Source organism: Sphaerodactylus townsendi, linkage group LG15 (assembly GCF_021028975.2).
Source record: "Sphaerodactylus townsendi isolate TG3544 linkage group LG15, MPM_Stown_v2.3, whole genome shotgun sequence".
NCBI classification, from domain to species: domain Eukaryota; kingdom Metazoa; phylum Chordata; class Lepidosauria; order Squamata; family Sphaerodactylidae; genus Sphaerodactylus; species Sphaerodactylus townsendi.
The window spans coordinates 14,927,235-14,943,227 of NC_059439.1; the positions used below are offsets into that span (position 1 = coordinate 14,927,235).

Consider the following 15,993-nt stretch of genomic DNA (forward strand, 5'->3'; position numbering starts at 1 on the left):
TAAAGTGGCCAGTGGCATGTTTGTATCCCTCAGTGCCACAACTCACCTTTAAACAGGACTTGATGAGGTGCAGCATTCTCAGGGCCACTTGGCAACGGCGCCCACATGAACGTGTAATATTCACGCGTCGTCTTCCATCCCACCTGCAACAGCAACATTGTCCAGTAATGGACTTGAGTAAACCAAAAGGTAGGCTATGAGTGACTTAAGACCAGGGGTCTCACAGTGGAACAGAAGGTGCTTCTGTTCGTGCTTTTAACCATCCAAGAACAAGGGGCACCACACAGACTTAAATACAATGGTTTGCACATTTTGTGACGCGGGATTGACTTCAGCACTTGTCTAGACCCCTTGCAAAGTAAATCCACACCATTCTCCTTTGCCCTCACCAAAAAAAATCTTACAACACGAACAATTTTGTATCCTTTTTTGCACGGGCAGTATACATACATATACGTTACTTAGAACTATACTATATTTCATGGCCGTTGCTCATTAGGGATAACAAAAATGAAAACCTCAGCACTTGCCCCAAATGAAAATCCCCAGGATTATTTTGAAGGGGGGAAAGCCCCAACAGGCATGCGCAAAGATGAGTTGGTGGTAGAGACAATGAAAAGACCTTCTACATGCCTCTAAAAGGACAGCAATCTCTAAACTACTGTTTTCCACAAAAAGATGACAGTACATTTGTATATTAATCCACCATTTCCTGGACCTTCTTTGTAGCAGAATGCTTTGCAGGTGTTTTAGTGCCTATCTAGTTTTTCTGTGCAGGAATATAGGAAAGTTGAGAAAGTACACTGAACTGTACTAAAGTTAGCATATGAAAATTCGGAAAACATTACTTGTGTCTCTATCCAGGTTCCAGTAGTGAAAGCTTCCATCAATCCTATGATCAAGTTATCTCTTCCTCTCACCCCACATAAGACCATGGGCCTCATAACAGAATTCCATCTTAAACAGAACAGTACCTTTTTTTCAAATTGCAACCATAAAAGCCCTTGTGACCCCAAAAGGCCTCTACAAATTACAGCAACAGATTGCTGTAATCCATGTTGGATCGATCGATCGATCTATCTATCTATCTATCTATCTATCTATCTATCTATCTATCTATCTATCTATCTATCTATCTATCTATCTATCTATCTATCTATCTATCTATCTATCTATCTATCTATCTATCTATCTATCTATCTATCTATCTATCCATCCATCTATCTATCCATCTATCTATCTATCCATCTATCTATCTATCCATCTATCCATCCATCTATCCATCCATCTATCCATCCATCTATCCATCCATCTATCCATCCATCTATCCATCCATCCATCCATCCATCCATCCATCCATCCATCCATCCATCCATCCATCTATCCTCTATCCATCTATCCATCTATCCAATCCATCCCCCATCTATCCATCTATCCATCTATCCATCTATCCATCTATCCATCTATCCATCCATCCATCCATCCATCCATCCATCCATCCATCCATCCATCCATCCATCCATCCATCCATCCATCCATCCATCCATCCATCCATCCATCCATCCATCCATCCATCCATCTATCTATTGGTTAAACTTATATATGGTCACTCCAGATTTGAAAGTCAATCAGGAACCTCTCCACTCTCTCTAGAATTACCTGTGAGACTAATGTATATAGTCTATAATGCTGTTGCCTATTGTAGATATATGGGTGAAGTCACCAGAATTTTTGTATTGTATTAGCCCATTTAACTGGATAAGATCGAATTGGGAGCAAAGCTGTGCAAATTTAGATTCCACCTTATTTACTGAGTGGTTTGCCTAGGCAGTGAAAAGTACCATGAGAACTATCTGCGTTCAATCCTGATAGAGAGAGAAAGCTGGCCTCATTTGGGCCAATTCTGGTGTTGAAATCTCCTGCCATATGCCAGTTAGAATGAGAGTGTAAGGTTTGAAGACCTAGGAGGTAGTCGGTAAATTTGGACCATAGGATTTTCATCGTTATGTGTTATTGGAGGAAAATAAACGTGGACTACAGTGAGTTTATAGTCACCCCATGACAGTGAAACTGCCAGTGAGTATTGCTCATAAGATAGCCCAGTGGTGGTGAACCTTTGGCACTCCAGATGTTATGGACTACAATTCCCATCAGCCCCTGCCAATTGACCATGATGGGAGGGGCTGATGGGAATCGTAGTCCATAACATCATAGTCCATAAGGCTTTCAGAAACACAAACTCACCTTGAAAATGCCCACCCAGTCTTTCCTACGTGGCATGATGTACTCAGAAAGGTTGTAGTGGCAAGTGATATCTGCGCCAGGAATGTAGAACTTCTCCACATTTGTAAATATGACTTGCGAGAAGTGGCAGCTGTCCAAGAGGACAGTGGAAGTCGGAGGGTCATCTGAGGTACTGGACGATAAGCCTTCCATGCTGATGTTCTGTGAAAGGACAAAGGGGGAGGGAAATAGAAACAGTTCAAAACAACCACTTATTAATTTTGACCTCTACTTTGAGGCCCCATCCATTGTGTCCATTGAGAGCCAGCGTGGTGTGGTGGTTAGGAGCAGGTGGATTCTAATCTGGAGAACTGGATTTAATTCCCCACGCCGCCACCTGAGTGGCAGAGGCTTATCTGGTGAACCAAATGTGTTTCCGCACTCCTACATTCCTGCTGGGTGACCTTGGGCTAGTCACAGTTCTTTGGAACTCTCTCAGCCCCACCTGCCTCACAAGGTGTCTGTGGTGGGGAGAGGAAGGGAAAAGAGCTTGAAAGCCACCTTGAGTCTCCTTACAGGAGAGAAAAGTGGAGTATAAATCCAAACTCTTCTTCTTCTTCTCTTCTTAATATAGGACTTTCATGCCATTAGGGGCTAGTTTGCTGTGTCAATGCAACCAGCTACAGGGCAGGGAAAGAAATTCCAGAGGGGCTAGCTTGTAGTAAACACACAAAAGGAACCCCATGGCTTCAGAAAGACTAGGACATTAACTGAAGCATAAGGTTTCGCAGGCTTGAGACCCACTTATCAGAGGCATCAAGTCAGCACACGTTTAACCGCACATCCTCCGTTTCTTGCAGAAAAGGTGGAGATAAAACCAAATGTAATGAGGAAATAAAGGCCAGTATTGTGGACGTTGATTGGCTGTGGCTCTCCTGCTAGAGGTCTTCCACATAATCTACTACCCAGTACTTTTTAACTGGAGTTGCTGGGGATTGAACCTCAGGCCTTCAACATGCAAAGCAAGTGCTCTTTCACAGAGTCACGGCCTCACATTTGCAAGAAAACTTCCCCATAGATTACAGCCCATGTTTGATCAGGGAGGAGAAGAGGCCTTCAGCCTTTCCGGGTCAGAAAACAGTCTGTCCTGAGTCAACTCCAGAGGGAAACAAAACACAGGCTTTTCTCCTAGGCTCCAAAAGCTTTGGCCATTGACCAGAGTGGGGGGGGGGGGGGGCGGCTTGCCCAGACGGTTTCCTGACAATCTGATACCATTCCAGTTCCAGGAAACTAGGAGCACAAGCTCTCTCGCTGATTCTCACAGCTCACACCATCTGGGAGACATGACCTCTCCAGATAATGGGCGCCGAGGCCATTTAGGGTGATGGAAAAGGGGTCACAGACTGGAGCACCAGCTTTCTAACATGCAGGATTTGTTTTCCAGACTACAGCTTGCTTGGCCCCGTCCCTGTGCCAAACCAGACTCCACAGCATGGCAAATCTGTATTTGAAGAGTGAGGGGGGGAAAGGATTTGAAAATATGCACAGCTCTTGCCCTGGACACAGAAGAAATTCTTAAAGGGTCCTGAGAGAAACACCCATTTCAGTTTCTAAACCAACAGTACTCCGACATTTCTTACACAAATGATTCTGGAAAGAAAATAGGAGCGGTGTAGGACGAGTTTCACCCAGGAGTACTGAATCCCTGTGGTTACTGCTTTTTCCCCCCAAACGGCACATTCAACCGAACATACATTCCCAGCCAAGCAAATCCACCAAGCCTGCCAAAAATCTATTTCGACCACAGTTTCCCTGTGTATCTGATTGCAGGATTTGGAGTTATTTATAGCAGAAACTTGAACGACCAGAGGATACAACTGACATACTCTGGGGAAGATGATGCTGTCAGGAAAGTCCCCAACACATTTTACCTTGGCTTGAAGTCATCCCTGTTACCTCAGGAAAAACCCAAAGCCCTTCTAACACAGGGACGCCCAGCAGGGTGCCCATAGGAATCATGGAACCCCCTACAGTGTTTTCAGCCCCCATTTCCTTCTTCTCCAAAGCAAAGAGACAATAGTAGCTTTACTCCAGCTCTTGGGAGAAGGAGGTACTTCAAAAGAGGCCAAGAGGCATCACCCGTTGTGTCTACAGGGAGCATCTGATTTGGAAAGGGAAGCTTCCCTCATAGGAGACTGCTTGGCTTGCAACATTTCAAAATTCTGTGACTATCCCAGCATCCATGGCAGCCATTTTGTGGTTAGATGTCTCCCTTTCTCCAACCTTGGCAGCCATTTCATGGTTGCACTTAATAACCTATTTGCCAAAGCCCACAGGCTCTAGAGAAGGTTAGGGCCCCCTATAAAGGTACAGGCAGGCATAGACTATGGTGGTCTTATAGAACTTCCACTGGCAGATTTGGACAGCCTTAACGGCAGTAGAGCAGAAGGTGGACAGTTCTAACCCATGGAACACTATCCATTTGGAGAACAAACCCTACTAAAAGCTAATGGGAATTAGCACGGTGTAGTGGTTAGCAGCAGCAGATCCTAACCTGGCAAAGTGAGTTTGATTCCTCACTCCTCCACATGAGCTATGGACTCTGATCTAATGAACCAGGCTTGTTTCCCTACTTCTCCACAACACACCTGCTGGGTGACCCTCGGCTAGTCACAGTTCTCTCAGAACTCTCTCAAGCCCCACCTACATCATCATCATCATCATCATCATTATTATTTTGATACAAAAACAGTTATACACAGCAAACAAGATCAATATGCTGGATTTTGTATTACATCACACGTCGGACACTTCCCAAACATCTAGGACTGTGTGATGTTGTTGTTATTATTATTATTAATTCAATTTAATAACCCGCCCACAAAGTGTCTGTTGTGGGGAAGGGAAGGGAAAGGAGTTTGTAAGCTGCTTTGAAACTCCTTAAAAAGGTAGAGGCTGATTCCGCATGGGCCAAAAACAGTGGTGTGAAAACGGTGTGAAAACAGTATAAACCCTTTTACACCATTTTAAACCCTTTTACACCATTTTCACACCGTTTTCACACTGCTGTTTTTGGCCCATGCGGAATCAGCCAGAGAAAAGCAAGATATAAAAACTAATTCTTCTTAGGAGTAAACTTTCCATATCTTTGGAAAGTCCATATTTGTATTTTCCACCTTAAGGCTAATAATAATAAAAACCACAGAGCCGTGAATTTAAGACATGTGTTGCTTTTGGTAAAGCAAGTCCTTTGGCCTCGAATGGAAAAAAAAGGGAAATCCACTATTGTTCTGGAAGATTCCAAGCCAGGGGTCCCGCAGCATGAATAAAAGCAAACACACTGTAGGAAAGGGGAGGGAGATTCCTTTCCCACCCGAAGGCCTTCTCCTCCTTGATAAAGCAATCCAAGAGGCTGCATTTGCAACAGAATAACAAAAAGGTGTTCAAAACAAACACAGAAAGGAAGGTGTCCTGAGCCCAACCCCACACTCAAGTTCCATTCCGTCCCGTATCCACTGTAAAGATTCAAAGAAGAACTAGAACAAAGTCCAGCTCACTCTCCATTCACGCTCATTCCCTTGCGATGAAGTACACAAGATAATGCACGTAACAGGGCGGCCTGCCAGCTTTTTCATATGTCCGGCCCTAAAAACAACGCCTTTCACAGTGGTTCCTGTTCGGGACAACTTGTGGATCACTCGATCGCTTTCATTTTCCACACACAGAAAAGGCAACACACACTGAAGTCCAATTCCAGGAATTGTCTCTGAGGCACAGCACAGGTGGCACTCCTTTAGCTACACCCTACTCAAGATAAATATGACAGGAGGTTTGTGAATTCAGCTGCCATTCCCTGGACTGTCTTTGTTCTACAATGCTCCACTTCCCAAAGTACTAGGACCCAAGCAGAGCATTCTAGAACACCATTGGGAAGCCTCTATGTGAGTGGTGGGGTGATGTTGCGGTCTGCCACCTCCCGTTCAGATGGGGCTGTTAATCGGTTTATGTGGTGTTGGGTGCAGGATGGGTTTCCAAGATGCATGGAGGGTTAGTAGACCCAGTTAGCAAATAAAAATTGCCACTTCTGAGAATTATCTTGATGAGTCATTCCCAAAGGGTAGCTGTTGCAAAAAAACTCAAACATAAATGTACACTCCAGTATATCTATTGAAGTAAGTTCGGACTCATTAAAGTATGATGGAAAATTTCTCATCTGTTTTTAAGCAGCCGCTGGGTATGGATTAAGATATGCCCCAGACATTGTTTTGTAATAGAGTATCAAACGAGGTTTTAGGCAACCCAAGTTTGAATCCCTACTTTCTACCATTGCCAGTTCTCAGCCGGAAAATTTGTGGGGATTTTGGGGTGAAGCAGGGGAAGGTTTGATGGGGCATAATTATGGTGACCAGACGTCCCGCTTTTGGCGGGACAGTCCCGTCTTAAAACAATTTGTCCCGCATCCCGCGGGTTTTTTGAACTTTCCCGATTTTTGGAAGGCAGTGCGGCAGCCTCCTACGCACACGGCCACAGGAGCGCACTGCCTTCTGGGGCGCTCCCGTTTCCCGCCCTGTCACAGGGCGGGAAACGGGAGCGCCCCAGAAGGCAGTGCGCTCCTGCGGCTGCGCGCGCATGCACGAGGCCGCGCGGCCACCCGGGTCCCGGTTTACAAAGGTGACAATCTGGTCACCTTAGGCATAATGTCATTGAATCCAACTTCCAAATTAGCCATTTTCTTCAGAGTAACTGACAGTTTTAGTCTGGAAATCAGTTGTAATTCTGAGAGATCTCCGGGACCCACCTGGAAGTGGGCAACTGTATCATTCAGCCACAATCCAAAATCTTGTATGTTTCTCTGGCAACCTTTGTCTGTGCCCCCTTTTTTGGGAAACCAAAACAGCATCTCTTTCCCAAAGCGAACTGTCTGTCCCAACCGCCATCCCACTTTGGGATAGCATCCACTACTCAAGACTTCAAAAGTTTTACCTCAGAGAACCTTGAAGAACATGCAGCTCTCTCCCTTAAAAGAAAAAGTCATCATTTATTTAGAAAACTTAGAATGCTGCTTCACCAGAGACTTGTTTGAAGCAACTCACAAAATAACCAACAAAAGCAATGAAGTCAGGAACACAACAATGTCCAAACTGTCAGAAACAAATTAACAAAGCAAAACAGAACGGGTACAAGAATCTTCAAATATGTATGTCAAAAACCCCTAGTCCAAGCTCAGCAAATTTACAAAACCCTGGGGTATGAATCCTCACACCTTGGTCTTAACAGCTGCCACCAGCCCCTTTTCACTACCCAAAATGCCAGAAGATGAGCGGCAAGCTTCCAACTTTCCTGAGATTAAAGTCATGAAAGTCACCCCTACAAGGAAGACCACTCGCATCATGAGTTTCACAAAATAATTAATCTGTAAGTGCACTGGCCGAAGTGCTGGAATTAGCCTGAAGCCACCTGAACACAAAACACTACAAGATAAAATTAAAGCATTTCATTAAAATCATGGAAGAATATTTCTAAAAGGAGCAGAGAGCAGTCAGGATTAAAATTACTAAACTAAATCAAAAGGACTAACTACACCGTAGCAGCTTTTGTTCAAATTACCAGATGTTTCCATTTCAGATGAAATCCTCCAGCAAGCAAAATCCACTCTTTCTGAGATTCAGCATAGGCCCCTTCCGCACTGCAGAATAATGCACTTTCAATCCACTTTCACAATTGTTTGCAAGTGGATGTTGCTATTCCACACAGGAAAATCTAGCTGCAAAGTGCATTGAAAGTGGATTGAAAGTGCATGTCAGAACCATATAGCAACTATGATAGCATGTCAGAACCATATAGCAACTATGAAATCACAAGGTCCAAAGGTGGATCAAGGAGCCAGAAAGACAGCACCAAGAACAAAATTAGGCTGAAAATCCTAAACTTTACAGCCAAGGGTTTGAGTTGGCCTGGGGCTATTGACCAATCAGATCTATGGCTGGTGATGTCAATTAATCACATAACCCTGCTGCTATCTATATGCTCTGGAGGGTCAGCATGGGATAAAGTGGTAGGACTTATCTGCAGGTTAAGTCCTCCCATTTCTCAGATGACGATGCATAATTTCATCTGCTAATTAAATGGAATATTGCTCTGCTATTCTCGACCTTGGAGACTTAGAGGGGAAACAGGATAGGGACTAACTCCTCCCAGCATCTGGGTTCTTATCTCAGTTGCTAAAGGTCACAACTTAGTGGAATCTCATGCAACAGTACAGTTATTTTCCCCTTCAACTTTTCTGTTGCAGGTCTGAACCTGAACCAATGTATGTAAGAACATGAAACTGCATTGAGGAACTCTGTTTTTTGACACTGTAAGCAATATTTATTTACAACACCTCAAACAGTTTATCAAATCAGTTGGTTGTTTGATAAATGTTTTGCGCTGTTGTTGAAAACAAGGTTTGATCCCAAGGAAGCACTTTGATGAAAAACATGTTGAGATCATCAAATATTCAATTTACAAACTTGAAGAAGAATTTGGATTGATATCCCGCTTTCCTCAACCATAAAGAGTCTCAAAGTGGCTTACAAACTCCTTCCCTTGCTCTCACCACATCTTGTCAGGTAGAGGGGGCTGAGAGAGTTCTGCAAGAACTGACTAGCCCAAGGTCACCCAGCAGGCTTCGTGTGTAGGAGTGGGGAAACAAACCTGGTTCACCAGATAAGCCTCCACCATTCAGGTGGAGGAGTGGGGAATGAAACCCAGCTCTCCAGATTAGAATCCATCACTCTTAACCACTACACCATGATTCTTGGTGCACCTTTTGTTTTGTTGCTCTTTGGCTCATTCCGCACATGCAAAATAATGCACTTTCAAACTGCTTTCAGTGCTCTTTGAAGCTGTGAGGAATAGCAAAATCCACTTGCAAACAGTTGTGAAAGTGGTTTGAAAACACATTATTTTGCGTGTGCGGAAGGGGCCTTTGTTTATATCTTTGCTAATGCAACCCATCCATACAGTTCAGCAACAGATTAAACCATAAGAGAGGAACATTCAGTGACATAAAATGATATCCATGAAACGGTCTTCAGACTAGAAACTGGGCATAAAACTGATAAAAATGATAAACCCCACAGTTCAGAAGTCTAGGTACAAAGAACACGTCAGCCTGAAGGACAGTCACAGGCCAGTTGATGTTCAAATGGAAGCATACATTTATACTACAAAGGTGAGGTGTCACTGTTAGATTAAAAAAAAAATCCCACCTGTGGTGTCTTGCTCTCATATCCCAGGGCTGACCGGCCCCTAGGGCAAGCCTCTGGGCACTGACAAAAGCCCTGTCTTTGGTTGCCACCCACCTCATCTCTGCAAACGGCAGGACAGAAGAAAAGGGCTTGGAAAGGCAGTACAAGAGAAGATGACCTTTAGGAACCCCAGCCCAAAGTCATTTAGGGCATTAAGAAGAAGGAAAGAAGGAGAGGTGGATTTATATCCCCCTTTCTCTCCTATAAGGAGACTCAAAGGGGCTCACAATCTCCTTTCCCCCCCACCCCCCACCCCACAACAAACACCCTGTGAGGTAGGTGGGCTGAGAGAGCTCAAACGAACTGTGACTAGCCCAAGGTCACCCAGCTGACATGTGTTGGAGTGCACAGGCTCATCTGAATTCCCCAGATAAGCCTCCACAGCTCAAGCGGCAGAGCGGGGAATCAAACCCAGTTCCTCCAGATTAGAGTACACCTGCTCTTAACCACTACACCACATAAGAAACAGGATATATTTCCCTGGGTGCCCAATGGCCTCCCCTTTCCTTCAGTAGCTGATTTCATTGCCAAGACAGCCTTAGTCTGAAATCATTTCCTGTTGCTAAAGATGGAAAAACAGAAGCAAGAGTTCAGAGTGCTTGACCCCACAGGCTTCTTGCCCAGGCTGCTAGATGACCTCCGTCCACTGCCCCACACTTTGACTGCATGGGCTTCCAAAGTAAAACGTGCTGGACTGTTTTGACCAGCCTCAGGTCATCGGCCAAGCGATCCATAGATGAAGAGAAAAGGAGAAAGACAAATAAATTGGGACAAGAGTCAGGAGGGGAGAGGGTCTCCTACTAAAAAAATATGAAATACAAACAAAGGTGTACACTATACTTGCCAAGAGGGGCATTTTCTATAAATCCACATGCATGTTTCTCTGACTCACAAACGGCACTAAATTGTAACACTGCAATTAAGAGCATTCCAAAACATTTCTCAGTAATCCTTACAGCACCAGACGGTGAGTTAATCTTAGCATTACTCCATACATAGACGGGGACTTAAAGCTGAACCTTAATTAACAGCTTGCTTAAGGCCTTCTAGGCAGTCTATGGCAGGGGTAGGGAACCTGCGGCTCGAGAGCCGCATGCGGCTCTTCTGCCCTTGCACTGTGGCTCCACGAGCCGAGCCGCCGGCCCCATCCTTGCCCACCCTGCAGGCAGCAGGGCGGGCGCACCAACTGCCCACGGTTGGCTGGGCTGTGCCACGGGTTTCCCCTCTCGCCCGCCCCGTTGGAGTGGGGCGGGCGCTTTCCCGGCGGCCGGTGAGGCCGAGCTGCCGGCTTCATCCTTGCCCACCCTGTAGGCAGCAGGGTGGGCGCATCCATGCGCTTCTCAGAATGAGCGGAGTAAAAGGTTAAAAAAAACCCATATATATAGTGTTATCTTTATTTTAAATGTCAAAAATTATTTGCAGCTCCAAGTGTTTTCTTTTCCCGTGGAAAACGGGTCCAAATGGCTCTTTGAGTGTTAAAGGTTCCCTACCCCTGGTCTATGGCAACACCAATTCATAGCGTAGTTGCTTAACTCGGATACAAACACAGGCATCTGCTTTCCCCTGCAAAATACTTCTACTCCGTTTAGCACAAAACATTTTTATGCAGGCCAGCAGCGGCTCTGCAATATCTCAGGCAGAGAGCCAACCCAAGGATCAAACCAAGGTCCTCAAGCATGCAAAGTACACGTGATGCCACAAAACGTCTCTACAGCAAGACAAGGAAATAGGATTACTACATCACATCATGAGGAGCATGACTCACAACTCCATTCAAAGGGGAGGGGCGAATTTGCCAGTGGAACGGCACAGGGATGTGCCGGTAGATTTGCCTTCCCCGGGGCACTTGCCCCGCCAGAGGGGCGAATCTATTAGTGGCCAGCTCCCATGATCCTCCTCTGCAGTGGAACACGGTACGGGACACTGTGCTAGCATCCCTGCGCCCTTGTTGCCTGCATCAAGGAGCGGGCTAAAGAGGAGCCTCCGCTAGCTGACTTCTACCCCCGCTTCCCCACTGGGCACCCCAGCACTCCGCTCCTGGACTTACACCACCTTTTTGATGGCATAAGTCCATGGGACACCTGTGAAAGGTTTCTAGTGGGGGTGGGTGTTGCCTTTTTTTGGCTCCCCACACGGTCGGAAAAGAAGAAGAGTTTGGATTTATACCCCACCTTTCTCCCCTTTAAAGAGATTCAAGGTGGCTGACAAGCTCCTTTCCCTTCCTCTCCCCACAACAGACACCTTGTGAAGTAGCTGGGACTGAGAGCATTCTGAGAAAACTGTGACTAGCCCAAGGTCACCTAGCAGGATGTAGGAGTGTGGAAACACATCTGGTTCACCAGATAAGTTTCTGCCACTCAGGTGGGTAATCAAACCATGTTCTCCAGATTAGAATCCACCTGCTCTCACCCACTACACCGTGCTGGCCCTCCCTTCTGGGTATGGTGGGGTGGCATGGCTGCAGCACTATGGCCACGCGTCCCACCGTTTGGATGGGGCTGTCTGTAGCAAATCATCTTGCAGACAAAAGGCCCTAAATGCAATCACTGGCATCTCCAGTTATAAAGGATCACATTGTAAGTTGTGTGAAAGACCCCAGTAGGCCACTGTCATTCTGAGCAGACAATAGTGAACTCAGTGAACCAAAGTTCAGACTTGATATAGAGCAGCTTCGTGTAGTACAAGACAGTGATGGTAGTTCCCTGAAGTCACTACGGAGGGTTTGCACAGTGAAATCTGAATCAGGAAACTTTGTAGCTGACAAGCCCTGCCACTTTGCCAAGTCTTTCTGTTTCTATTTCCCAGCATCTTTTAGGCCTCTTACAGATTTTTAGCCTTGGCCCAACAAACATACAGCTGTTATCTCCCATTCATTACACTGTTCAGATATTTCGGCTACAGCAAGACTGCATCATCCCAGCATTAGATGGCTGCTATTTTTCAGAATTGACAACAGGAGTTTCTTCCTCTCGGAAGACACGATTTGAGATTGCACAGCACAACACAGGTACAAAAAAGTCTGAGGGATATTAACTGTGTTGTGTAGCTGAAACCACCATCATCAAAAATACATCTGAACCATGCTGTGACTTTTAAGACGCAAGTGATCTATAATTAATGCTTTAGAGAGACAGAGCGCTCTCTCTCTTGTTGGATGTTGTATCTATTTCAGTGCTGGAAAGAAGGAAAACATTCCTCACCCTCCCCTCAAGCATGAACGAGCGTGATGGATAGCGTGGAGAGCTAGATTTTTATTGCATTCTTTTCAAACTACAACAAAAGAACAAGTCAGTGAAACTCAGCAAAGAGAACCACAAGGTGACTTCCAGAATATTGAAGAATATCCTATTTGTAACTAAGGACACTATAAAAATGATATCCAAAAATTACAAAGTTTGGTTAATATAAAACAAAATATACAACTAAAAACTTAGACAGGACTTCATAAAATAATTTTACAGACATTATTCTATAGGCAAACATAACTGATATTCTTCAGCCGAACAAAAAGACAGTTACATCACTGTTCACAACTGCTGACTATATAATTGTTCCATATCATGTGCATTTTTATACTATCTTTGGATACAAATAGGATATACTTCAGTATTATAGGAGCCACCTCGAGGCTCTCTTATTTTCAAACTCTACATATTCCCGCTCTGATGCTAAAAATACTCATCTGTTTGGTTGTGATTTCCCTCTCTCCCTCCCCAAACTTTCTGAACGCTATACACCAGACTTCCCAGAATGGCTATTTAAAGATTTCATTCAGCTATGATTAGCAGTCTGAATAGACCAGCTTAGCCAGAGCTCATCAGAACTTGGAAAGCAAGCAGCCATGGCCAATATTTAGAGAGGGGGAACACCAAGGAATACCAGAGTTGTGATGCACAGGCAGACAATTGCACACCATTTTTGAACATCTCTTGTCTTTAAAATCCCGTTGAGGTGGCCGTGAGTCAAATGTGACTCAAGGGGTAAAGAATAATTCTTTGTTCAACTCTCTAACCACTACATCACACTGGCATTAAGGGGAAATCTCGTCTGGATTTCCATCACCCCCCTTTTTTTTTATTTCCTTCAAAAAAAGACAATTCTTTAAAATCTTTCTGACCTATTATGCTGCAGCTTTAGAGTGTCATGGTCTACGATAAGGTTTTTTTTTAATTGGCTGGGATGCAAAATTGTAAGAAAGCCTCCGCCCACCGCCAGCAGTAACAGTGGAGACCCCTGAACCATGGAGATGCAAGTTCAAACCACTGTATGGTCAAAAGGCTGATCTTGGACTTGTTGTTACTCTTCTGGCAACCTTCCAGGGCCCTTGAGAAGTGAAAATGAAATTTGTTTCAGTTCCTTGAAGGTCAGCTAAGGGACAGAAGTGCCAAACTATGTGAATCAAAACCAACATTCCACCGCACAGTATTTTTTACATGCCAATATGACCAAGAAATATAACCCAAGAATGCAAAGCACAGTGGAATCTCAGCAGCTGGGATATCAAGATTCTGGGAGTCACCAAACAACATGTTTTTTCTCCCACCTCCAAGAAGAAGAGTTTGAAGAGAATAGTTTGGATTAATATCCCCCCTTTCTCTCCTGTAAGGAGACTCAAAGGGGCTTACAATCTCCTTTCCCTTCCCCCTCACAACAAACACCCTGTGAGATAGGTGGGGCTGAGAGAGCTCTGAAGAACTGTGACTAGCCCAAGGTTACCCAGCTGGCATGTGTTGGAGTGCACAAGCTAATCTGGTTCCCCAGATAAGCCTCCACAGCTCAAGTGGCAGAACAGGGAATCAAATTTGGTTCTCCAGATTAGAACGCACCTGCTCTTAACCACTACACCACACTAGAAGATACATGAACACACAAATCTGATATATATCAGGTCAGTCCACTGCTCATTCCAGGTATTGTCTACTCTGACTGGCAGGCGGCAGCCGCTATCAAGCAGCTCAGGCAGGGATCTTCCCCAGTGGTTCAGAAAGTAAAATTAGAAAAGCCAGTGCAGTATAAGGTTTGGGATTGGATAGAATGGATAGAACCAGGGTTGTTTATGTGGATAAAAGAGAAGAGAATGAAACTATACACACTTCCCCAAGTTGCTTGGATGAAAGGTGGGTTAACATCATAATGGAAACTTTTCGTCCAGGGGCAGTGCACACAGAAAACAAACCGGGTCCATTGGGTTGCATACAGTGGCGGGATCCAAAAATTTTAATAACAGGTTCCGATGGTCCCTGTTGGGCAGGGAAGTTGCTTTAGTAACCCCTTCTCGGCACTCAGAAAAAATTAGTAACCACTTCTAGAGAAATGGTGAGAACTGGTTGGATCCCAACTCTGGCTGTATAGCTATCAGAGATCCTAAAAGGATTCAAGGGGATATTTGGGCACAGCAGGCAGAGGGGGGAGGCTTTACAAAGATAGCTCTTTTTCTACACATGTCCCTGGTAGCAGGCAGAATACCAGACAAAGATCTGGAAGACCTGGGTTCAAATCCACCCTCTGTCGAATGGCTCACCACTCTCTCTCAGTGCAACCTTCCTAACTGGAGTGTTGTGAGAACAAAATGGAGCAAAGAAAGACCACGCACACCCTGCTGACCAGATATTTTAAAATTGCTAAATTCACAAGGGTTTCTCTATCAATAGTAAGAATATTCTTACACTTTCCCCAAAACTATCCCTGAATATACGTCATGGTTTAAGTAATCCACTCCCCCAATGCAAACAAGGTTCGGTTTGCACTTTTCTTTTCTCTTTCCCTTGAGCCAAACTTGGCGGATTGTACTGCTACGCCCGATTCTTTCTCGTTGGTAAGAGCGCAAAGCAGGACAGAGCTAACGTGCGGCTCACATCTAACGCGTTTTACCGACTCACCCTTCAGCAAAAACCGGAGGACCCACAAGAATTCCCCGCAGAGATGCAGCCGCTTGGAGCAACAACCCGCAGCACCAACCAACGTGCCGCTTCTGATCATCGGACCAGCCCCAAGCTGGAAAGTTACAGCTGGAGGCACCTCCTTTCGCGAGGCACGCTGGGAGATGTAGTTTTAGAAGAGTACGACGCTTGCGCGCTCCATTCCAAGAACTCGGGTTAGCATCCAACTGGGGAAGTTTGCTTCAGGGGATGGGGTCGCTCTCGAATCATGTTGGAAGAGCAATGGAAAAAGGAGACTAGGACGAGTAGTTTTGTCATTTCTTCATTAAGGATAACGTGAAGAAGAAGAGTTTGCATTTATCCCCCGCTTTTCTCAATGCCCCTTCCTGGTCTTTAAAAAAACTTGTGAACGTGGACAATGCAAGTGAAAAAAAGGTTGGAAAGCATCTTTGCCAAGTATTCATCCAACAGCTGATTGAGTGCCACTGAAGGGGAGCTCACCATCTCCCTAAGCAGTTGATTCCACTGCTAAATAACTCTTACTGTAAAAAAATGTTTTCTTAATAAACAGCCAGTTATCTAGCTATATATCTATAATA

General features: G+C 44.9%; 1 protein-coding gene across 1 annotated transcript in view; it reads right to left on the reverse strand.

The window, feature by feature from the left end:
* The window catches only part of CALCOCO2 (calcium binding and coiled-coil domain 2), a 31,561-nt gene extending 16,044 nt beyond the window's left edge, over nucleotides 1–15,517 (reverse strand). Inside the window, exons 1-3 of the mRNA XM_048518325.1 lie at nucleotides 15,395–15,517; nucleotides 2,245–2,445; nucleotides 47–143 (exon numbers count right to left, since the gene is read on the reverse strand). Coding sequence (XP_048374282.1) covers nucleotides 47–143; nucleotides 2,245–2,436 — 289 coding nt within the window. The 5' untranslated portion in view covers nucleotides 2,437–2,445; nucleotides 15,395–15,517. The remainder of the gene's footprint in view (nucleotides 1–46; nucleotides 144–2,244; nucleotides 2,446–15,394) is intronic.
* Nucleotides 15,518–15,993: the final 476 nt, after the last annotated feature.